Genomic DNA, 23523 nt, shown 5'->3' on the forward strand with positions numbered 1-23523 from the left:
GTGTGGGCATGTGTGGGGGACTGCGTGTGTGTGAGAATGCATATGCATGTGTGCGTGTGTATATGTGACTGTGCAGGTGTGCGCGTGTGCATGTGTGCGAGTACATGTGAGTGTGTGGGCAGGTGTGAGTGAATGTGTGAGTGAGAATGAATATGCATGTGTGAGTGTGCATGAGTGTTGGCGTGTGACTGAACGTGGGTGAGTGTGCATGTGTGAGCGTGTGTGAAAGTACATGTGAGCGTATGTACGTGAATGTGTGAGTGAGTGAGCACGTGTGGGGGACAGTGAACATGCGTGAGTATCTGAGTGTGGGCACGTGTGAGCGATTGTGTGAGAATGAGTATGCGTGTGTGGGTGTGCACGTGTGTGAGCATGTGCGAGTGTGCATGTCCCTGAACTTGGCCCTGGACCGCTGTGTCTCCCTCATGCTCGGGTCCTGGACCCCGTCTCAGGCAAGAGCCCCGCCTTCCTGCTGAGGACGGACCCCTTCCCTCCCTGGGGCTCCTGCACGGGCCCCCGGAGCTGGGCACACCCTGGAGAGGCAGACGTGATGTTCTAGAGAATTCTTTTCCCACTGAGAGAAGCACAGTGGATATTTTCTCCTCCAAGGGTTTACTTGGAAAAGGCAACTGTGGAAAAACCCTATAGCCATCATGCAGAAAATATGCATAAATAATAACTGGAGGAAAAAACCTTACTGTGGGTTAAATGAAAAAAGCAACATGGGAGTCTTTTTCCTGTGCCTTATAAAATGGAGATTGAGGGAGAGACCAAGCTAGAAAGAAACTGACAATTTTGAGCTTTAAAATATAACAGTATTCCTGACTCTACCTTCATGTTTTATAGGAGCTTTCATAAATGCAAAAATTCTCAAGATGATATGTTGAGCAAAATGTCCAGAGTGAGCTAAATTAAAAGATTTTTACATCTATTCTGCAAGCATGAATCAAATTTTTATTTCCTTAAATATTATATGAATAGCTTCACATTTTATTCTTTTCTTAATAAAACTATTTTTTTAACCTCATAACCACAGCTTAGGGGTCAATACTGCTTGATGCTTTGATTTTCCATAAAGAGTGATGGTGATCAAGGGAACTCATCATTTCAGAGATTAATCTCCCGAGAATGAGAGATGTAGCAGTGTGGATACAGGAGTTAGGCTAGCAGTCCCTCTTGCAAGAATGTTTTTCGGCATTTAGAACACAAGGGAATTATACTTTTGAACCAGACAGCCAAATGGTTCTCTACTGTATTTGAAAGTTCTCTCAGTAAAACCTCCCTAGATCTTGCTCATCAAATGTTAAAAACAGTGCTTCAGATTTCAAAACCCGTCGATGCAAGGCAATCCAACAAGGTAGCAGGAAATAGAGATGGAATTAAACATCCATTTCACATATAACATGATGGCTATGAAGATAAAAAATCTCCTATAATCCTACCACCTCTAAAAAATTTAACACTATGGTCCCTTCTGGCTTTTGTGCCCCTTTATATAATTTTACAGACCTGTAATCTTAATGGAGACAAAATTGTAGGAGTTCTTTCTTGACTTCACATTGTTAGATATCTCTTTCATGCTGTTAAGTCTTCAAAATGATTGTTTCAGTGCTGTAGAATATCACGCCCAGATGCTCCACGATAATTGCCTTACGTTCTCCTGCGGTTGTTGACTTCTCTAACTTGCCATTTAAAATCATGATAAATAACGAACGTGGCTACGGATACGGCTTCACCCACCGACCGCTCCCCACGCAGGAACTGCCACATCAAGGTGCCTGGACATCTCCATGGCCCTTGGGCGGGATTGTCGAGTCGTTTGAAGGATGCTTTTCTGAATCTGATGGACCACTTTGATTTGACGCTGTTTTCTCCTGCCAGTTCAGAACGAGCTGGTAAGAGAATACCCTGTCCTTGATGGAGGGAGTGAGATTTGGGTCTGAACCACGCTTTCTGTGTAACAGTGAGATGGGGGCCAGCGAGGCGGCCCCTGCCGCTGGGTACTCACCTTTCCTAAGAGATGCCATCTGTTTGCGGTGACACGCAGGGGCCCCGAGGGGAATCGGCCGTGGTGCTGGAAGGCCTTAATGAGCAGGCACCAGGGGCTGCTCCCCAGTGAGCCGGCGCTGCCTCTGAAGCCACTGCCGCGGCCGAGACGGATGGAGATGGCCGCGATGGAGCCGGGAGCCCTGCACCGCCAGCGCCGGCCAAGGCTCAGGCCCCTCGGGCTGGCCCTGCTGGCCCTGGTCAGTGCCGTGGGCCCCAGCCGAGCCAGCGGCTTCACAGGTGAGGGGCTCAGGCTAATCTCGAGCTGTGGGGGCTCCCCGGGACAGCTGCTCTGAGAGGTGGCGCTTGCTCCTTCCTGGCCAAACTCACTAGCAGCCACGACAGAGTGGCGTGCTAACACCTGGGCAGCCAACGTGGCATAGGGCGTCATGCAAGCTCTTACAGGGCGACGGGGCTGCTCCAAGGTGAGTGTGCCCGGGCATCACAGGGCGGGGAAGGACTGGGTGTAAATGCAGCTCTGAGCCTGCGTGGGTGCTGCCGAGTGGCAGGCTCTGGGGCCAAGCTGGGAGGAGACCGTTCTGGGAGATTCAGGCGGTGGCTGTCCTGGGCCTGGGGACACCGAAGTCCTCCGTGTGCAGACCCCACCCTGCTGGGGACCTGCCCAGATCACACTGTTCTCCAAGGGCAGAATTCTGAGCAGGGTGGCCCTGGTTGCAGATGCCTCGGACGGAGCTTCTTCCACCCACCTGGGGAGGGCCCAGGACGGGGAAAGGGCTTGGGTCGCCACGTCCATCTTCCCTGCTCCCTGGACCAGCGACCCTGGGCTCTTCCCAGCCCGGGGGCAGAACGGGGGTGCCAATGGCTGCAGGGAGTCGAGTGGCAGCGAGGGGTCCCATCCACAGGCTTCAGGCAGCACAGAGTGCGCAAAGTGGCTGTTTCAAACCCCAGTGCATTTCGGAAACCCCAGATTTCAGGGATTGGAGGTGGCAAATCTCTTTTCATTTCCCTTGGAAAATCGACTGATTCTGCCGGGCATTTAAACAGATCCATTCTGTTACTAAAATCCACCTCATTTTTATGCTGGTTCAAGAGACTTTTCATCCTCAAGTGGGACTTTTCATCCTCAAATGGTGACTTTTTAAACTTGGGTGAGGTCAGGGCTGCGCAGCTGTGTGCTCAACTCTGGGCCACAAGGTCCGTCCTGAATTCTCCTCAGTGCCAGGTGCACTTACGGGCGTGTTTCACAGCCATCTACACCCCGGGCACAGCCACTATTTGACAAATGACAGGACGGGGCACCGAGGGCACAGAATGTGCTCAGGCCAAGCTGGTGGGCACGCTGGCCTGGCTGCCCCTGGGCCCACACTCGCTCCAAAGCTTGCCAGCCTTCCGGACCAGAACTGGGCCCCCAGCTCTCACTCTCCTGGCCTCCAAGGGATTTGGGAGGCAGGCGTTGCCCAAAGGCATCCACTCCGGGCTCTGCTCCCCAAAAAGCCAGGTCTGGGGATGACAGGAGGCCTTGGGTGGGATGTGAAATAAATGGACCAGTTGTCAGGCAGGGTTCTGCAGGAGATGTGTGTGCGTGTGTGGTTGTGTGTGTATGCTGTGCACACCTGTGCGTACACGCATGCCTGTGCGTTTGTGCATGGGTGCGTGTGCAGGCTGTGAACACCTGTGTATGCATGCATGCCTGTGCACGTGTTTGTGGGTGCGTGTACGGGCTGTGCACACCTGTGTGTATAGGCATGCCTGTGCACGTGTTCATGGGTGCGTGTGTGGGCTGTGCACACCTGTGTACGCATGCATGCCTGTGTGCGTGTGCATGGGTGCGTGTGCGGGCTGTGCACACCTGTGTGTGCATGCATGCCTGCGTGTGTGTGCAGGGGAGCATGTGCACACCTGTGTGTGCATGCGTGCCTGTGCATGCATGCATGGGTGTTGTGTGAATGCAAGAGTGTGTCTATGTGTGCATGCACATGTGTGCGGTGTGTGTACATGAGTGTGCACGTGTGCACGGGTGTGTGGAGAAGGGCCCTGCCAGCGACCGATGGAAACTTGGGCAGCCTCGGGAGCTCGCACCCCTCCTGGAGGAGCTGATGCAGAGTGAAACGATGTGGACGCACCTGGCTAAGGTCCCGGCGCACCAAGTCCTCAGGCGTTGTCCTGTCCCACGCGACCCCGACCTCCAGGACTGCCGTCCCTGCGGTCACTTTCAGGAGTCCCTTCTCCAAGGCACAGAGCTGACGGTACCGACCCCTGGTGAAGACGGGCAGCGGTCGCCCCATCCCCGAGGCCCCGTGGATCCCATGGGGTGCCCGGACAGCAGCCCCAGGGTTGACCCTTTTTGGGTCACACCGCTTGTGGAGTGGGGTCCCTCTGGCCCACGCCTGCAGGCCAGGGGCTGCCATGGCCCCCTGGGCTTCTCCCTGGGTACCTGGAGGCAGCCTCCCACCAGCCTCTGCTGGCAGGGGATGGCCAGGGTGGGGGGCTGGGCTGTGAGTGGGCAGGTGCTGCTGCCATCCTGGCCTTCTCCCTTGGGAATCCAGCTGCTCCTGGAGGAGCCTAATGCTCCTAGTGAACCCCTGCCTCGTGGATGCACAGACTAGGTGGCCTTGAGCCCCAGCCCACGAACGTGGCAGAGGCTAGCCCTGGGAACCACGTGGGGGGCGTTCCAGGATGGGCTCAGGGCTGGCGCAGGTAGGAGGTGCTATGGGGTCTCCAGCCTCCTGTGACTGTCTTGATGCAGGGGAGAGGGTCGTTTGTGTGCAGGAAGTAGGTCTCCAGGTGACAGGTGCAGCAGGTGGGCTTGGTGATGACAGGGGCCTCCGCGGGGACGACTGCACCCCCTTTTCCTGGCAGCCTATTGATGATCTATAGATCATCTCACGTGCAGCCTATTTATTTATTTATTATTTATCTCCTGCCCTCTCCCCCAGTTGTCTGCTCTCTGTGTCCATTTGCTGTGGGTTCTTCTGTGTCTGCTTGTGTTCTTGTCAGCGGCACTGGGAATCTGTTTCTTTTTTGTTGTCATCTTGCTGTTGTCAGCTCTCCATGTGTGCGGCACCATTCCTGGGCAGGCTGCACTTCCTTTCGCGCTGGGCGGCTCTCCTTACGGGGCGCACTCCTTGTGCGTGGGGCTCCCCTACACGGGGGACATCCCTGCACGCATCAGCACTGCGCATGGGCCAGCTCCACACGGATCAAGTAGGCCCGGGGTTTGAACCTTGGACCTCCCATGTGGTTGGCGGACGCACTATCCATTGGGCCAAATCCACTTCACTCACATGCAGTTTAAATATTATTCATCTTCAGCTTCACTCAAGGAAAGGTGCTGCACGTGCTACCCATTCGGCTTTCTGAATGGATTTGTTGGGGGCAATGGCTGCACGTTCATGTTACAGCTGGTGACTCTGAGGCTCCCGGATCTGAGAGAGCTGCTTGATTCCAAAGATAGAGAATGAGAGATCCCGAGGCAGAGGGGCACGAGCTGCACTCTCCCTTTAGTATATTGTCCGAAGCCTGGGCCGTGGGAAGCAGGAGTGGGGCGGGGGAGTGGCAGCTGTGCCACCTACAGAAGGTCTCCCCTGCAGCTCCTGTGAGTTCGTGTCCCCCACCCAGGCTTTCTCAGCTCGGAGGAGGGCCCTGCGGTCAGGGCGGGTGGCCCCGCAGAGCCCACTGGGACAGCCGCCCCTCCTGTCCCCGGCCCTCGCACCAGCGGGGCCTTTGGGTCACGGCGCCCGTCGGTCTGACTCTGCTGGGTTTTGTTTTTGTCTTTTGGCTCCTTGGCCCTCCCCTCCCCGGCCCCCGCCCTCCCCCTTAGAAAACGGCCTCTCCTTGCTGAGCTACCAGCTGTGCAGCTACCGCGTGACGCAGACCGTGCCGAGGGTGCTGGCCGTCCGGGCGCCCCACACCACCTCCGCCCCCTGCGGCGGGTGGATTCCGTGGCGGCGCTGCCCCAAGACGGCCGAGAGGACGCAGTACCGCCTGGTGGAGGTCCCCGAGAACAGGAGCGTGACCGCCTGCTGCGGGGGCTACGAGCAGCTCGGGCTCTACTGTGTCCTGCGTGAGTCCTGGGGGCCAGGTGGGGGCCCTGGGACCCCTGAGTCCCCGTGAAGGTCCCTGTTCAGGACCTGCAGACCCTTCGGAGCACTGAGGGGTCCCCGGATCTGCCCCCTGTCTCGACATGAAAGAGCTTTCCAGATGGCAATTTCCAGGGCAGGGGGGCATGTGCGCCTGCGTGTGTGTGGGGGCATGAAAGGCCGTTCTGAGTCACCACCAGACCCCCGTGAGTTTCTGTGCGGTGGGAAGGAGCCCCCAGCCCCTCAGGTGGCCCCAGGTAGATGCCCCAGGGCCCACCTCGAGGCTGAGGGCTGCAGCTGTGGTGTGCGGGCAGACCGGCCCCGGGGGGGGGGGGCAGGAGGGGGTCCCAGGTGACCCCCATGACCGGAGACAAGGGCCTGGACCCCCTGCCTCCTCCCCAAACCAGGGGCTGCGGTGCGGGGTGGAGGGTCTCGGGCTGGTACAAACCCCCAGAATGCACAGGGGCTTGGTGCGCGAGCTGCCCGGGTGCCCTCAGGTCCCCTGAAGCCCCCTCCACGGGGACAGGCTGCCGGCGTTGAGGTGGAAAAGCTCAGAGGGCAGCCCTGGAGGGTCCCAGTGGGCACAGCTTTAGTGGGGTGTAAAACGGCGCCCCCCCACCTGCACCCAAACCGCCCGGGTGGGGCCCGCTCACCGTGGTTCCCAGGGGGACTTGCAGGAGAGGCCCCTTCTGCGCCCGGGCTGCCCCACCCCACCGCCCTCCTGCCCCGCGCTGAGTGGAGGGGGCAGCCAGCCAGGCTGCGGGGGCATGCGCCCTGCCGGGCCAGTGTCCTATTGGGACCCCCTGCTGTGAAGGTCCTGCGGTCAGTGGGTGGGAGGGCGGGGAAGGTGGGCACAGCCCACCCCTCACCTGGAGGGGCACATTCTTCCCAGCTGGGAGGGCTGGAGGGCCTCAGCAGATGCTCGTCAGCAGCCCCCTCCTCCCCCCGCCCTGTCCTCATCCTTACCAGAACTTTCCCTCCCGTGAAACCCACTGTGCTGGTCCAAAACGCTTCTGCAGTGTTGAACTGTCAGTGCCTGCGAGCTTCGCACCCTTCTCCCCTCCACCCCCTCTTAGAGGATAAATTGCCAAGGCGAGAACATTCTAGTTAGAGGGTCCAAGGGGTAGGAAGAGTGTGTGGCTCTGGGGAACGGCGGGGGTTGTTTGGGGTGTCAGTGAGTGAGGGGGTATGGCCAGGAGCCAGGGGGACCTGCAGGTGGGCTGTGGGGAGCACTCTAATGCAGGTGGGCCGTGGGGGGAGCACTCTAATGCAGGTGGGCCATGAGGGAGCACTCTAATGCAGGGTGGGCCGTGGGGGAGCACTCTAATGCAGGTGGGCTGTGGGGAGCACTCTAATGCAGGTGGGCCGTGGGGAGCACTCTAATGCAGGTGGGCCGTGGGGGAGCACTCTAATGCAGGTGGGCCGTGGGGAGCACTCTAATGCAGGTGGGCCGTGGGGGGAGCACTCTAATGCAGGGTGGGCCATGGGGAGCACTCTAATGCAGGGTGGGCCGTGGGGAGCACTCTAATGCAGGTGGGCCGTGGGGAGCACTCTAATGCAGGTGGGCCGTGGGGGAGCACTCTAATGCAGGTGGGCTGTGGGGAGCACTCTAATGCAGGTGGGCTGTGGGGGAGCACTGTAATGCAGGTGGGCCGTGGGGGGAGCACTCTAATGCAGGTGGCCGTGGGGAGCACTCTAATGCAGGTGGCCGTGGGGAGCACTCTAATGCAGGTGGGCCGTGGGGGAGCACTCTAATGCAGGTGGGCCGTGGGGAGCACTCTAATGCAGGGTGGGCCATGGGGAGCACTCTAATGCAGGGTGGGCTGTGGGGAGCACTCTAATGCAGGGTGGGCCGTGGGGAGCACTCTAATGCAGGTGGGCCGTGGGTAGCACTCTAATGCAGGGTGGGCCGTGGGGAGCACTCTAATGCAGGTGGGCCGTGGGTAGCACTCTAATGCAGGTGGGCCGTGGGGGAGCACTCTAATGCAGGTGGGCCGTGGGGGGAGCACTGTAATGCAGGTGGGCCGTGGGGGGAGCACTCTAATGCAGTGGGCCGTGGGGGAGCACTCTAATGCAGGTGGGCCGTGGGGAGCACTCTAATGCAGGTGGGCCGTGGGGAGCACTCTAATGCAGGGTGGGCCGTGGGGGAGCACTCTAATGCAGGGTGGGCCGTGGGGAGCACTCTAATGCAGGTGGGCCGTGGGGGAGCACTCTAATGCAGGTGGGCTGTGGGGGAGCACTCTAATGCAGGTGGGCCGTGGGGGGAGCCCTCTAATGCAGGTGGGCCATGGGGGGAGCCCTCTAATGCAGGTGGGCTGTGGGGGGAGCACTCTAATGCAGGTGGGCCTTGGGGAGCACTCTAATGCAGGGTGGGTAGGTAGTGCTCTGAAGCCCAGGAGGAAGGTGGAGGGAACAAAGGCATCTCAAGGTGCCTGCTTTATAACAGGCCAGCCTAGGAAGTTTCGCCTTCCCTTCTTTTCACAATAGTGCAAAGGGATGTGTCCTCCCCCTCCACCCTGCAGGTGGCCTGTGCTGCGTCCCCCCTTGCAGATGGCCCGGGCTTTTCCCCCGCTGCAAGTGGCCTCTGCCTGCGGCTCCGGCCCACAGGCTGAGATGTTTCTGATTCACCCAGCTGTGCCGGCTGCACAGAGGTCTGTGGCCCCTGCGGAGTGGCTGGGTGGGGTTTGGGAGAATGCGTGACACCAGGCCGAAGCGGCCGTGCGCCCCTCTCCTCCACTCTGTGACCCCGCTGCGGGCGCTCGAAAGCCCCAGTGGGAGACCCTACCTGCAGGCATCGGCAAACGCCACGGGTCAGGCCCTTCCTCCCCTCCTGGGAGCCGACTCCCCAGCGCACCACGGGGCGCAGCCCTCTCTCTGCTCAGGCGGCTCTTCTGATCAACACTCACAAGCTAATTAGAGCTCCTCTGGAGGGGCCGCGGACAGGCTGGTGACGGGGACGGGAACTGAGATGGTCGCAGTGGGTGGTCAGCTAAGGACCGGGATCTGATTCGTGAAGCACGAGGCAGGGGCCACAGTCTGGACTTGGAAGACAAGAGGAACAGCCTGGGAATTTGGGGGAGGGCAAGGATGCGCTCTGCAATGGGGTCAGCCAGGACCTGGAGTCTGCCAAAATGTGGGGTGACGCGTCTTGACAACGTGGTGCCCTGAATCCAGACGCGCCTGAGGCCATGGAGACTCCAGATGGTCTCCGTCGTTCTCCTCCCACTCCACAACAGATTATCTACAGAAACAGGGAAATTACGTGGACACTTGGGATATTTTTTTCACTCGAAATGATTTTTTCAATAGTCAAGTCTAGCATTGAGAATGCAGTGAAAAGTGGAACACTACTTTATTTAAATGCAATTTTCCCTAGTTGCAAAAATGAATACATGATCCGTGCAGAAAATTTGGAAATGCAGGAAAAGCACAAAGAAAGAAAATTTACCCATAAGCCTGCAACCCAAGAACAACCACTGTTGACATTTCTTATAGACTTTATTCAGTGCAGACGTTTTACAAAATCACGGCTGCCCTGTTCGAGATCTTTAGTAGAAAACTTTACCACTCAGCAATTCATCGTGCATGCCCTTCCGGGTTAATAAATGTCGTTCTAGAGCATGACTTAACGACCACTTGGACTGACCTCACAGAGTAAGCAACGTCCTGCCAGTTACTGAGTTCACACGTTCCATTTTTATAAATAATGCTGCAATGAGCATCCTGTGGTGCCAACTCCGCTACACGCTCCTTGGATTAATTACTCAGGACAAGCTCCTGGAGGTGGAAATCAGTGGAGCTGACGATCACACACTGCAGTGGCACCCCGTTTCCTCTTAGCTCCCCTTCTCCTTGGCTCTCCCTCCTCTAGGTAAACCCACAACCCCAGTGAACCGGGAACCCACGAGCTTCCAGTACCCCCAACACCGATGAGCAGGGGCCCATGGTGAGACCCCCAGTCTTTCCCAGACTGGGTCATCGAGGAAGGTGGAGGAAACAGGGACAATGACTTCCCAGTCCAGCAGATTCCGCCACCCTGGGCGGCAGGGAGCCTTCGATGGTGTCCCTCAGACAGAAGCCTCGGCTGTCACCTGGTCGAGCTGTGGCGCACCTCAGCTTGCCAGGCAGTGGGCAGCTCTGTTTCACTATTTGCACTGAGTTAGGGGAAGGACAAGCAGACTGTTGACCGTCTACCAAGCGAGCTCCCGGTTGTCCTCTCGGGGCCTTTGGGAACCGGGTTGGCCCCAGCGATGGTGGGGGATTCCCAGAATCGTCCAAATTTACACGAAGACCTTGAACCTGGAAGTTGTGATCAGGCAAACATTTTTGGAAGCCATTTTGGGGGTTGGTGGCTTATAGTTTCCTTTTATTTAAATAAACTTTTTCGGCTGAGAATAGTTTTAGATTTCCAGCAGAGTTGCAAAGATGACGCAGAGGGTTCCGTCCACCCTGACCTCACTGGCCCTGATGTTAATATCGTAGGCTCCCAGGGTACTTTGTCACAACTCAGGAAGCCACAGAGAAGTTCCCTGTAATTTCAACTCCACGCTTTATTTGGATTTCACCACTTTTTGCCTAGTGTCCTTTTTCTGTTCCAGGATTCCACGTGACATTTAGTTGTCATGACTCCTTAGCCTTGAGGCCACTGCTTTTTATAACGGGAAACAAAGCGATGACCTTTCGTTTCTTCACTAGTGACGTTCGTTTTTCATGCCCAAGAGCCTGCCACTGCCCTGCGGTTCCTCCAGGAACTTTGGACATTGGCTCGGCCACCGGAGGACTGGAAAATAGAGGCAGCCAAGGACAACGCGGAGAGGAGGATGTCACGGAGAGAGACGCTCGCATCCAACCTGGTGCAGTTTTCCATCAAGCACATGAGTCAGACGGGGCCGACAGGGCAGCCCCACGGTGGGAAGGGGGGGAAGGACTGGCCAGGCCCTGGCAGCCTCGGCTTCCCGCGTCTGCCTCGGGGCCGGAGCAGCTGCCCGTGGGGACGTGTCCTCATCAGAAGGAAGGGCCCCCTCCCCCTTCCTGGAAACCTTTGGTGCCAATCAGCAGGGAGGCGCGGCTGCCCTTCCAAGGGCTCGGACAAGTTCCCTCGTGTCTGGGTGATCTGGCGTTGGCAGATGCTGGAACCGCCCTTCCCAGCGTCCCAGGGCCCACTTGGAGGTGCAGGGCACCTACGTGGGTCCAGGCAGTGGCCAGGGGGTCTGAACAGCCCGGCGGGGGCTGGCCATCTGTCATTTGGTCCACATCAGGGTCCCTCGGCCCCCTGGACCCTGAGCTGGCGTCTTCTCCGCTTCCCTCCCGGCCTGTCCTGTGCCCACTCCCCTTTCTGCTTTGCAGAGACCAGGGGCTCTGCCGGGCCGGCACAGGTGCATGCTCCCGGCCAAGCTCCCTGAGCAGCGTCCCCTGGAGGCCACTCCTTCTCTCGTCCCTCTTCTTAGTGCCTCTTGCTCGCCCTCTCAGCACCCTTGGCTCCTGTCCAGGCCCCTTCAGAGCCCACGGATGTGCAGACAATTCCAGCTCTTCTCTGATCCCTGAGAGCCCCTTCCTCTCCTGGCCCTGGCCACCACCAGCTTCCCTGGAATCCCCGAGTGACCCCCCCGTGTCCGGCTGCACGCTCCTCATCATCTTCGCATCCCCTGGTGGTTGTAGTCCACCTGCCCCAGGGGAAGCACCCGCACGGGACATTGTGCGAATGGCGCCCCCCAGAGTTGTGCGGCCTAAGAGCCAGGCTGCACCGCAGCCTCGGCGCGTCTCCCTCAAGCCCACCGGGGGAGCGGGGCGCTGCCCTGCCGCCGAGCATCTCCACGTGGATACCCATGTCAGGCGTGACGTTTGCGTGACCAAACTCAGACTCCACCACGGCCGCGCTCCCCGCAGCCTTCTCCAACTCAGAAGCGCCGGGGCCTTCTGGAGGCTTCTCGGTTACTGCATCCCCCAGCCCACCCATCAGCTCATCCCGTGGGCCCCTCCTTCTAAACACACCTGCACCTGAAGCTTCTTGGCAGCCCCACCCATAGCCCTGGCCCGAAGGCCCCGTCCTCACCTGGACTGTGCGACAGACAGGCCCCCTGCTCGTGCCCGCACCCCTTCCCTCCTGGGCTCTTCTCCACCAGCGGCCAGAGTGCCGTGGACGTGCGAGGCGGGCCCTGGCCTCGGCGATGCTCCCAGGGGCCCGCGGGCAAGATGGGGGAGGCAGGAGCCCTGCCCGGGGCGCCCTCTGCCATCGGCCTCAAGGTGCCAGGAGGTTTGCACCCTCCAGGAGCTCCAGGCTTTCATAGGGCCCCAAGAGGCCACCACCGGGGATGGGGCCCCAGAGCTGGGGGTCCTCTTAGGAGCTGGGCAGGGCACCCCTAGGATGCTCCAAACACTGGGGGGTCCTGGCCGGGTCCCTCGGAGGGCCTCATCCCTCTTGTCCCCTCGCTCCACAACGGGACCCCCGGGCTTCTCAGTCCTCTGGGCGTGGGGCCTGGGCAGGCTCCATGCCTTCCCTTCCCCCTGCAGGCCTGTCCCCACCCCTCGCCCCATGCCTGCTGCCTCCCGCGGCACCCACGCCCTCTGACCCCAAAGTACACAGGTGCATGCACATCTCCTGCCAGAATCCGCTTTCTGAAGGCAGGGCCTCGACCTGGGCCCCTGTCACAGCACGTGGCACAGAGCGGGTGCTCGGTCAATACCTATCGAATGAATGAATGAGTGAGTGAGTGGGCCATCCGGACGTGAAGCAGCAAGGGGGCTTCCCGAGGGTGGCAGAGCCCCCTGCACCCGGACCCCTCCGGCAGAGAGCAAGAGGGGGCGCCGAGGGCCTCAGCCGAGGATGGCGTCTGCATTTCTTTAAATTATGACGTGTAAGTTAGTTTTCCTGCACGGGTGACGCCCTCTGTCCTTGGAGATGTGCCTTCCGGTGTTTAGAGGGGACTCCTGCCGGTGTCTGAGGCTTACCCAGCTCTGCATGCAGTGCTCCTGTTCTACTGCCGTGGAGGTTCTTTTTCTCTAGCTTTTCATTTTGAAAAGTTTCAAATTGACAGAGAAGCTAAAACAAAGGCAGAATTAAGAGCAATATATAGCCTTCATCTAAACAGATCGATGATTGCGGCATCTGCTGCATATACATCAATTCTTTTGAGATAAAATAGGCCAGCGTTTTTTAGCAGACTATCTTGAAGGCAAAGCCACTGGCCCCTGCGGGGCAGGCCTTGGTGACTGATCCAGGGACAGGAAGCGAGGCGGCCCCTGCCCGGGGTGTCCCCAGCAGGCCCATTTGGCACCTCCAAGAACCACAGATGGCGTCCCGGGCAGGGAGAGCCTGGGCAGGGCCCGAGGCCCTGGCCCACGGTTCTGTCTCATCATTGCCGCCACCTACCCTCTCATTTCCTCCCTCCCAGCCCTGAATAGGTCCCGGGAGTTTGCCTCCAGGCCTGGGGTCTGCCCGGAGCGCGGGCTGGGACCTGCCACCTCGCCGTGCTCCGTAGACGCCGATTGTCCTGGCCTTCAGAAGTGCTGCCCCATGCCCGGGGGCCCCCGCTGTGCTGCCCCCCAGCCCCGAGGTAGGACCCTGCGATCTGCGGCCAAGGGCACTTCAACGGTCGGGAGATGGGGCGCAGGGACCTGCCCGATGAGGGTCCAGGCCAGGGGAGTTTCCAGAAGCGGCCGTATTAGGGCCTGGGCAGCAGCGTCCTTGCCGAAATCTGCCCCTGGAATTTCAATGGGAGAGGAGTGCTAACGGCCTCTTGGGTGCCCCGTTGAGGGGAGACCTCCTGCTAGAGGTGGGCCACCATCCAAACCTCCCACGCTTTCCCGGGGAAGCCCTGGGGGCGTGGTGGGGCCCGTTGGCAGCTGACCCATCAGGGAGCAGGGAGGGTGAGCAGCCGCCCGCTCAGGAAGCCTCATGGGGGACCGGAGTCCCTCGAGGCCACGCATCTGGGGGTTCCCTGGAAAATTCTGCTTTTGAGTCATGAACTGCACTCAGGAGATGGGGCTGGTCAGTGTTCAGAGGGGAAACAATATATGTATTTATAGACTCTATTGGTTAAAATATTTATAATGCCTGAATTATTAAATGCTCCTGCATTTAAGTTATTTAGTATTATAAAGTACATCTCGTGCATCACAAGTGCACTTCTTGAAGGGAAGCCCCTGGCCACCGGGCCCCAGGCTCTCGCTCCACGCGGGGGGCTCAGTGCCCCGCTGGCCAGGCCCCTTCCTTCTCTCAAGCCCGCGCGGCTCACGGGGCACCTGCCTCGGGACGTGTAACCGCTCGGCCTGTGCCTTCCTGCAGCTCCGCGGGAGAACCTGACCAGTTCCTGGTACAACGTGACAGCCCTGGTGAAAATGGACTTTGAGGACCTCCGCCAAGTGGACCCCGGACTCCTGAATCACACGCGGCTTCTCTGCTCCTTGGTAGGTGTGTTAGTCAGCCAGGGGGTGCTGATGCAAAATACCAGAAATTGGTTGGTTTTTATAAAGGGTATTTATTTGGGGTAGGAGCTTACAGATACAAGGCCATAAAGCATAAGTTACTTCCCTCACCAAAGTCTATTTCCACGTTTTGGAGCAAGATGGCTGCCGACGTCTGTGAGGGTTCAGGCTTCCTGGGCTCCTCTCTCCCTGGGTCCTGCTGCTTTCTGGGCTCAGCTCCTCTGTTTTCTCCACAAGGTCAGCTGTAGACTATCGGGCGAATGGCTCTGTCTCTCTCTCTGGGGCGTCTGCTGTGTCTAAGGAGCTGTCTCTGTTCCTTAGTGTTCTTCTCCTGGCTCAGGGTTCCTCTTTTCCCAGGCCTTGCTTCTTCCTGGGCTCAGGGTTCCTCTCTTCCTGGGGCTGGCTTCTCTTTCCTCTGTGAGCTTAGTTCCTGGGGCTCCAGCTTAAGGCTTCAGCATCAAATTCCAAGACTGAAACGCCAACATCAAAACCCCTCAACTCTGTCCTTTGCCGTGCCTTTTATCTGTGAGTCCCCACCCATTGGTGAGCTCCCACACCCTAGTGACGTGGCCCAGTCAAAGCCCTGCTCATCACTTAATCAGGCCCAGGTACAGACCAGATGACAAACATAATCCAGTATCTAGTTTTGGAATTCATGACCATATCAAACTGCTACAGGAGGTAAGAAGGGAGGAAGTGCTCGGCTGGGTTTCGGCCAGCGCCAGGCTTCTCCGGCTGCCATGGGCGTGGGGGTCCCGGCTGGGAACTGGGGCTGGGTAGGGGCTTTCCCTGAGTGGCCCGAAAATGACCAACTCTGAACCAAATGTGAATTCTGAATTTTAAAAAACCCAACTTTGTAGAGGTATAGTCGACATTCAGCAAACGCAGAGTTGCCGGGTAGAGTTGGATGAGTCCTGACGGACACCCCTTGTGGGCCTGCTCCCAGCCTGGCCGCAGGCACGGAGTCTCTGTCCTCTCCTGGGGTGCCACACCAGCCAAGATGGGCTCGGACCCCGAGCTCTGCCCTCACTAACCTGAGGCACAAGTCCCTGAATTCAGCAGACCCTGAGGGAAATTCTGGAATCTTGGAAAGTGCTGAGATGAGCATTTCCAGGTGAGGTTCTTGACCTTGACACCATTGACCTTTGGACCAGATGGTTCGTCCTTGTGGGGCTGTCCCAGGCACTACAGTGTGTGGCAGCAGCCTGGGCTCCACCTGCTAGATTCCAGCACCTTCCCCACCCTGTGACCACCAGATGTGTCCCCTCAGGGCCAAAATCGCCCCTGGTTGAGAACCACTGGTCTAGACGCAGCTTGGGCTTTCTGACACTTCAGCTTGAACTTCGACCAGGATGGCTTCCCTCGCCATGTGTCTCCAGTCTTGGGAACTGCAGTGGAAGGTGGGACAGGGCTCGAAGCCCTAAGGTGGCCTGGCCTCAGGACCGGCGCCCTGGGTGGGCAACCTGCTCAGGCCCTCAGGCCCTGCATTTGCTTTGATGCTCTACAGGCATCTCTTGAGATGCTTCATTTTTTTTTTTTACCCCCTGAGATGCCTCCCTCCTCTGTTTGCATGTTGTTTTTTTATGCTCATTGTTGATTGCTTGTTGTTTGCGCTCATCTGTTCATTGTTTTTGCTTGATGTCTACTTGTTGTCTGCTCCTTGTTTGTTCATTTGTCTTCTTTAGGAGGCACTGGGAACTGAACCAGGGACCCCACCTGTGGGAGGCAGGCACTCAGCTGCTTGGGCCACATCTGCTCCCTGAGATGCTTCATGTTTGAATAAGAGGCTGTGCATTTTCACTGTGCCCTGGGCCCCGCCCACTACGTGGCTGGTCCTGCCTGACCGTCAGTCTCAGGACTGTGTTCCACATGTGCCTGGGTGTGGCAGTGTCAGACCCAGACCCCAGTCTCTCCCAGTCTTTTGACCCAGCTGGCTGGGTGGGCCCAGCACAGCTGGTACCCACACTCACCTTGTTTCCATGCTGCTATCCAGCAAAGCCACTTGAGAGGCATTCTGTAAGCTCTCCTTCACCCAGAGCCTCCTTGACCAGCCCGACTGGAAGCAATTTCCACTCTTCTTAGCTTGCTGGGGGTGGCACTGCCCAATTGACCAGTAAGAGCTTAGCTGGAGTCAGGCGGCCTGAGTTCAAATCCCAGCACTGTCTTTCATCAGCTGTGTGGCTTTGGCAGGTTTCCTAGCCTCTTATGCCTGAGATAGCTCTTCTTCAATAGAAATGATCACTATCCTGCTTCAGAGGGTGGCTGTGAGATTTAAATAAGGTAGCACACGTAAAGAACATAGAATGGTGCCCGACACAGGGGGCTCCCATGGGGTTGTGACTGTTGGTGTTCTAAATATTGTTATTATTGTGTGAAATCAGACATCTTTTCATGTGTGTAGGCTTTGTCTCTCCATCCAGGCTGTTTTCTCTCTGGATCCTGGTGCAGTGATGCTGGGCTCCAATGCTTGTGTCTGCTGCTGCATCAGGAGTTCCCAAGAGGCCAGGGCCTGGTTCTCTTTGCCGCCCCCTAAATTATGGGTTGTAGCTCCTCCTGAGACTGTGTTCAAAGGCTGCCAAGGAGAAGGACTGTAGCTATCTCCCAAACCTCCTTTCTTCTTCTCAAGAGGGACTTAGGGTTTTGTTGATGACATCTGCTTTGGTGATATTGTTCTTGTGCAATCACACCGATTCGTCTGACTTAGCAAGGATTCTGATTTCAAGATATTAGTCTGCATTTAAAAATAATTCACATGAAATGAGAAAAGTGGTCATTGAAACTCTCCTCTGTCCCTCCCCCCAAAAGCAGATGTGTACAACACGAGACCATGGCTTTTGATCCCTAATCCACTAATCCCAGTTCTAATTCTCTTTGTCATCAGTTGCAGAAGACACATGGTGTCTATCTGCAAGGGCAGGGGACCAAGGGGTCCTGTGGTTGACTGCTGTTGCTAAAGTATTTATGATGGTTTGCTGGACTTTTTTTGGGATAATATAAAAATATTGTAGATTGTTTTCCGTAGAGCAAAATGGTGTTTGCTCTTGTGTATATGTGCACACATAACTTATTATTAGTTTTTGTGTGTGTATATCTAGCATGCATGATTTGTCAAGGTCATTGACCTTGATGCCTGCTGCAATCCACTGAGTGACCTTGGGCAATTAATTTTAACTGCTTTGGACTACAGTCTCCGTATCTGTCCAATGGGGTGCTCTGCCACCGCATGACGCTCTGACTCGGGTCTCCCAGGTCACGAGTGCCCTGCAGCCGCTGAATTCCACCGTCCATCACCTGCGCTCAGCCAGCAGGGACACGTCCGTCACAGTGTCATGGCTGCTGCTGGGTCTGCCGCAGCCACTGCCTGTGGCCAACGTCTCTGCCATGCTGGATGACATCACGAAGCGCACTTACGAAGTGATCAACGTTCAGGTGCAAGGTTGTGCTTCTCGGGGCCCTTGTTTGGGGGAGGCTGTAAGAGGGGGAGGTGGGTTCTGAAGCTAGTGTATTAGAGGAGTTTAAATTCAGGCATGGGAGACCAACTGGTTCAAGTTCATTAGCCCATCACGTTTGGTTTAACATATCTTTAGCTCATCCTCGTCCAGACTAAGTTTAAACCCCAAGTTCTGAAATAGGGGTTCTGAGGAGAACGTCTTATTTTTCTCCAGTGTCACCTCTTGTCTTGCCTTCCCTTTTCTCTCCTTGAAACTCTCTTGCCTTTCTCACTCTCTTCAAGGTAAGGTTCTCCTTCCATTCAAATTGGCACTGGGTATAAATCCAAGAACAACACACGGATAATTGTTTCCTTAGACCTCTGGGTTCCTAAATTTGCCTTCTCACCTCTTTCCCACTCTCATGGTGAACATCCTTGCACCAAGAAGGCTCTTTCAGCAGAATTTGTACAAAACTGAATTTATGTTCTGTAAAACCTATAGGTGTGGCCTGGAAGAAATGACCTGTTCCTTTTTAAAAATCTATGTCAAGGGTTGGCCAGCATTTCCACCAAAGCATCAGACAGGAAATATTTTCAGCTTTGGCAGGCCACAGTCTCTATCTCAACTACTCAGTTATGCTGCTGTGTGCAAAAGCAGCCATAGAGAGATGTAAACAAATGGCTGTGGCTGGGTTCCAAGAAAGCTTCCTTTCCAAAAACAGGTATGCCATACTTTGCTGACCCCATGGGTTATGGGAAACATGGCTGCTTTTCTAAATGCTTCTTCTATGACACTGAAGATCACTGGGATTTGAGTTCAGTGAATGCTTTACTGATTGCATTTATTTTCCTTTAAAATCCACAAATGAAAGCCAAGATGAGTTGTTCAAGTGCCAATCAGTGCTTATCTTGTGGTTTCTATTGCCCATGACCCTCAGCCAAAGACTGAGGAACACACCTGTCGCTGACCAAGTTGTGTGAGTGACCAGTTGAGCGAGAGAACACACACTGCTAGAACCACTGGGCGTCTCAGTAAGAGGATGTTAGAAAGAACGTAGCATAGGACTTGGGCTTTGGATGGTTGATTGCAGGAGCAGCTAAGGAAGTGTGGATTTGTTCTAGATTAGATGCTATCAGAAAGTGGGAGCAATTCTATGGCTGGCTATCTCCATCAACCTTATCTAATGGAAAGGGGAAGGCTAGCATGACGTTGAAGTTGTAATTGCTAAAGAAGTAAGAGTCACTCATTTTCGTCTGAGGGAGGCAGTCAATTTGTGGGTGACAGGTCTTGTTTTTGTCTGTACTTAGACAAAATTCTGAAGTGCCCTGGCTTTGGTGTCATTCAACCATGGCCCCAGAGTGACCTCATCTGAAGTTGGTGTCCTGTGAGTTGGTTTGTGTCTAATTGGAGAACAAGGTGGCCCAGCTGTGAGTCTGGGCCAGCTGCCAAAGGCCTGGGGCTGCTCAGTTCAGAAAACTGCTTATTCAGGATCTGTATGTGGTCTCCGTCATTTCACAGCACTCAGACTCGACACAGCCCCCAAGAGTTCCGCTCAGGCCACAGCAGCTGCCCCAGAGCTTATGGTGGCCACCAGGTGAGCTGCGTGTGGTCAGAGGCGGCCAGCAGCTGCAGAAGCGGCCACGTGGGGGTCTGTCTACAAGACAGGGCTTGGAACCCTGCCCGTGTGCCTCCTCAGCTCATGTGACACAAGTCCACGAGGCTACACAAAACTTCACGAGAATGCCAGAGCGCCTCTGACGCGGGGAGTGTTCTGAACGCTTCTCCTTTTCTGCAGATGTGAACGAATGCCTCCACGACGAGCTCAACACCTGCTCTGGAAGGGAGCTTTGTGTAAACATGGAGGGCTCCTACCAGTGCCTCTGTCACCCAGACTCCCCGACTTCGTCTCCCCAGAACCTGAGTGACATCTGTGAAGGTAACAGGCTGGCCCTTCTGAGCTGGCCCTAGGATGGCTTAAGGAATTTACTTATAGCTAGAGGGTCTGTGGACCACAGAACCTTCTTCTTCTCACAGAGTGGAAGGCTGGCTCATGAACGTGGACTAGTCAGTTCTTTTAGCCACTATTTTTATTTTTACTTTTTGAGGTACTGGGGCTGGGATTGAACCTGGGACCTCGTATGTGGGAAGCATGTGCTCAACTGCTTGAGTCACATCCTTTCCCCTTTTTAGCCACTCTTGACCTCATCTTCCACTTGAGTGCTGTTCTCTAGATGCCACTGATCTAAACATGCATGGACAGAGCATTATCTTATTTTGGGGAAATTCATCAAAGAACTCATCAGATGTTTGCCACATGTGACATGTAAGCAGGACGCTGGTATACGCAGCTTATTGTTTAAATTGGGACACTTTTTTTTTTTTTATTGATTTTGTAAAAATATTACATTAAAAAAATATATTCAACCCCCCCCCCCACCACTCCCCCCCAGCAACATTCACTCCCCTCATCATGACACATCCATTGCATTTGGTAAGTACATCTCTGGGCATCTCTGCCCCTCATGGTCAATGGTCCACATCATGGCCCATGCTCTCCCCCATTCCATCCAGTGGGCCCTGTGAGGATTTACAATGTCCAGTGATTGCCCCTGAAGCACCGTCCAGGGCAACTCCAAGTCCCAAAGGCGCCTCCACATCTCATCTCTTCCTGCCATTCCCCATACCCATCAGCCACCATGTCCACTTTTCCCACTCCAGTGCCACCTTTTCTCTGAGGACCTTGGATTGGTTGTGTCCATTGCACCTTTATGTCAAGAGGAGGCTCGGATAAATTGGGACACTTTTGAGAGGGAGAAGGGCATGGTCAGTACTGCCATGGGGACAACAGGGCAACGTGGACTGTCCCTGAGATGGTGTGGCCCACCTGGAAAGCGAAAGCCTGGGCTGGACACCGGGGGAGACACAGAGGCGGGCGTATCCAGCTCCATTCCAGGTGGGAGTGGGGTGTGGGGTGAGGGGGCAGCCAGGGCTGTGCCGGCTGCCAGTGTGTGTGACTGGCCTCTGCCATCAAGGAGCGTGCAGTGAGAAATAAGTGTGTAATTTCAGATTTAGAAATTGCTGTGAAGGCAAAACAATTTTGGGGATAGAATCCACAGGATTTACTGTTAATCCAATGCAGGAGGGGAAGGAGGAAATGAAGATTCCAGAAGTCTTGGTGGAACGCAAACTCGATGGTGGTTCCGTTGAATGAGATGAGGGAGGCAGTGATGATTATGTTTATTGTTTTTGAAAATTACAAGTTAAAATTGAGGTGGAGTTCACACCGAGTGGAGGTGTCAACCTGCAGTTGAGTTGGATATTTGATGCTGGAGCTCGGGGTGGGGGCTGGCCCACTTGTGTAAATCGAGGAGCCATCAGCCTACAGGTGGCTGGGTGACGGGGAAGGGGCCCTGGGGATTGGGCCCAGGAATCCTGATATTGCAAGCTCAGCACAGGAGGAGAAGCGTGCAAAGGACACGCGTGAGGCAGGACGACCTGCAGGAGAGGGCAGCACCAGGGGGTCGAGAGAGAAGGGAGCTCAGCAGGCTGGGCGTGGCCAGCTGCATGGAAGGCTGCAGGGAGACCAGGGCACTGTGTGACAGGAGTGCAGGGATGAGGCCGCCGGACGCCTGGTGGCCAGCGGCGGCCTATTGTGGGAGTGGCGGGTGGAACTCTGTACAGAGACAGGCAACCCTTGTAGTAGTCAGTCAAAAGGGTGCTGATGCACAGTACCAGAGCTCAGCTGGCTTTATAAAGGGGATGTATTTGGGGTAGATGCTTACAGTCACTAGACCCTAAAGAGTCCAACTCAAGGTACCATGAGAAGTACTTTGTCACCCAAAGTCTGTTCCCACGTATTGATGCAAGATGGCGGGCGATGTCTGCGAGGGTTCAGCCTGCCTGCTTCCTCTTAAGGCTCCATGGCCCCAGCTTCTTCTGAACTAGCTGCAGGCTGGCATGGGGCTCATTTCTCTTCCTCTGGGGCCCGTTTCTTTCTGGCCTCAGCTGCTCTGGTCACTTCACAAGGTCAGCTGTAGACTATCAGGCTCGTCTTTCTTCCTGGGGCCGCCGGAGCCTCTGTGTATCTTCTCTGTGTGTATCTACTTCCACATGAGAGTCTGTTTCATTAACCTAGCAAGAGCTGGAATGCAACAGAGTCACGTTCTAATGATGTGGTTGAACCAAAGCCCTAATCTTAACATCATTTAATCAGATGTCTCAGCTGAATCTAACACAGTCAAAGGGGTATCACACCCAGAGGAACAGACCAGTTTACAAACATAGTCTCTCTTTTTGGAATTTGTAAATAATCTCAAACTGCCACAACCCTCAATGGAAGTTTTACTGTGCAGGGACTCAAAGAACTACGGTGGAGCTAGAAGGCGTGGGGACCTCAGGGAGGGCCTTTTGGACGGATGGACAGCACTAAATCGCATCTGTGAGCTGATGCTGGACGTCCTGGCTAGTTCCTGCAGCTCCTTAGAGCTCCAGCGCTCTCTCCTCTGGGAAGCTGCCCTTGGACTCCTCTTTCCACCCTCAGCCCTCACCCTTCCAGGGCTCCAGTCACAGGGGATAAAGGTCACCTGGCAGCTGCTTCAGGGCTAAGGGAGGGTGATGCCATGTGCTGCAGGGCTGTCGGGTGGGGGTGAGGCTGCAGGTGGAGGCCGCTTGGGTGGGCAGGGCTGGGGTTTGGCCTGGCAGGGGACGAGCAGATGCACCTGCAGCTTCAATGGATAGTGATGTTGACCTTCAGATGGTGGTGAGGGTCAATGTAGCACTCACTCATTCATTCACACACTCACTGGATATATATTTCAGTGAGTGCCTGCTGTATGCCAGAGCCGTTCTAACAGGGAATTCTGCAGTGCATGAGCCCAGCTCCCAGGGAGCTCTCATTCAGTGAGAGAAGAGGGCCCAGAGATGGGCAATACAAAATGCAGAGATGATCAGCTGCTGAAAAGAAAAGGGATGTAGGTGGTGGCAGGGCAGGGCGTGTCCTGGCCTGCTGTCTTAGCCCAGTGGTCAGGGCAGGGCCCCCGGGCAAGGCGGCCTTTGGGCAGAGACCCGAGTGGAGTGTAGGTGAGCCATGAGGCAGTCAGGGGGAGAGCAGTCAAGAGGGAAGGAAAAGTATGATGGGCGGATAATGGCCCCACAGGGGTCCATGCCCTACTCCCTTGAACCTGTTTATGTTACCTGGCAAGGCAGAGGGGACCTTGCAAGTGTGGCTCGGTTAAGGACCTTGTTGGGAGTGTTTCTTCTCTATTGTCTGGGTGGCCCCAACATCTTCGCAAGGGTGCTTATAAAATAGAGGCTGGAATCAGAGAGGCTGGAATTAGAGGAGGCCGGGAGGGGAGAAGACGCAAGCTGCTGGCTCAGGAGGCACGAGGGGTGGCGAGCAAGGGATGCCGCGGCCTCCAAAGGCTGGAGAAGGCGAGGAAACAGGCTCTTCCTGGAGCTCCAGAAGGAGCCGGCCAGGCCGATACCTGGACCTGAGTCTTCCCACCTCCAGGGTTGTAGGAGAACAAGCCCGTGGGGTTTTGAGTCAGGACGTGCACGGCGTGGGTTGCTACAGCAGCAGCAGG

The 23523-nt window shown here is 56.0% G+C and overlaps 1 protein-coding gene across 1 annotated transcript in view; it reads left to right on the forward strand.

Moving 5' to 3' along the window:
- Window positions 1–2174: 2174 nt before the first annotated feature.
- UMODL1 (uromodulin like 1) overlaps window positions 2175–23523 on the forward strand; it is a 67500-nt gene continuing 46151 nt past the window's right edge. The window contains exons 1-6 of the mRNA XM_071214496.1: window positions 2175–2286; window positions 5828–6070; window positions 13478–13639; window positions 14371–14492; window positions 17760–17946; window positions 19737–19877. Coding sequence (XP_071070597.1) covers window positions 2175–2286; window positions 5828–6070; window positions 13478–13639; window positions 14371–14492; window positions 17760–17946; window positions 19737–19877 — 967 coding nt within the window. The remainder of the gene's footprint in view (window positions 2287–5827; window positions 6071–13477; window positions 13640–14370; window positions 14493–17759; window positions 17947–19736; window positions 19878–23523) is intronic.

The sequence above is a fragment of the Dasypus novemcinctus genome, chromosome 4 (genome assembly GCF_030445035.2).
Source record: "Dasypus novemcinctus isolate mDasNov1 chromosome 4, mDasNov1.1.hap2, whole genome shotgun sequence".
NCBI classification, from domain to species: domain Eukaryota; kingdom Metazoa; phylum Chordata; class Mammalia; order Cingulata; family Dasypodidae; genus Dasypus; species Dasypus novemcinctus.